General features: G+C 62.1%; 1 protein-coding gene across 1 annotated transcript in view; it reads right to left on the bottom strand.

The window, feature by feature from the left end:
* Positions 1 to 276, bottom strand: part of LOC138177254 (class I histocompatibility antigen, Gogo-OKO alpha chain-like) — a gene marked incomplete at its 3' end in the record, with an annotated part of 1,370 nt that extends 1,094 nt beyond the window's left edge. The window contains exon 1 of the mRNA XM_069108346.1: positions 125 to 276. Coding sequence (XP_068964447.1) covers positions 125 to 188 — 64 coding nt within the window. The remainder of the gene's footprint in view (positions 1 to 124) is intronic.
* Positions 277 to 612: the final 336 nt, after the last annotated feature.

Genomic DNA, 612 nt, shown 5'->3' on the forward strand with positions numbered 1-612 from the left:
CCGACACCAAGCCCCCCCACCGGGCTTGTCCCCGAGTCACGCACGGGCCCCCCCGGGCTGGGGTCGGGGAGCTCTCTGTAGGAGACCCCATCCCCCCTCCCGTCCGCCCCGGGGCCGCACTCACCCGCCCAGGTCCCGGGCAGGGCCAGGGTCCCCAGCAGGAGGAGAGAGCGCACCAGGAGCCCCATGGTCCGGGCTCAGAGGAGGACAGAAGGGCAGGGACCTGTCAGAAGTCTGCGTTTATAAAGGGACGAAGCCCTCACTTCTGATTGGCTTCACGGAGGCCCTGCCGGCCAATAGCAAACGGCACACAGCAGCGTCATTGGTGACTGGGCAGAATGAGCCGGCACAGGTTAGGAGACCAAAACTGAAAGTGATGCAAAGGAAATCCCCGGCTTTAGAGACCTTGGCTCTTTCACTAACCCTAACCCTGACCCTCCCATCATCACTCCAGGAGCGCAAGGCTCTTGTGTTCCCAGCCTGAACCAGAGAAAAAGAAGGGTCAGAAGTGAGGAAGAGAATGTCCCCAACCAAAACCAAGGGCCTCTGAAGGACTGAAGAAATCTGCAGGCTGGTTTGTGGGGGGCCGGGTGGCCGCCTCCCTGTCCATCC

Source organism: Petaurus breviceps, unplaced genomic scaffold (assembly GCF_028583685.1).
Source record: "Petaurus breviceps papuanus isolate PSGF00001 unplaced genomic scaffold, PetGlider_PUasm1.0 90376, whole genome shotgun sequence".
NCBI lineage: Eukaryota > Metazoa > Chordata > Mammalia > Diprotodontia > Petauridae > Petaurus > Petaurus breviceps.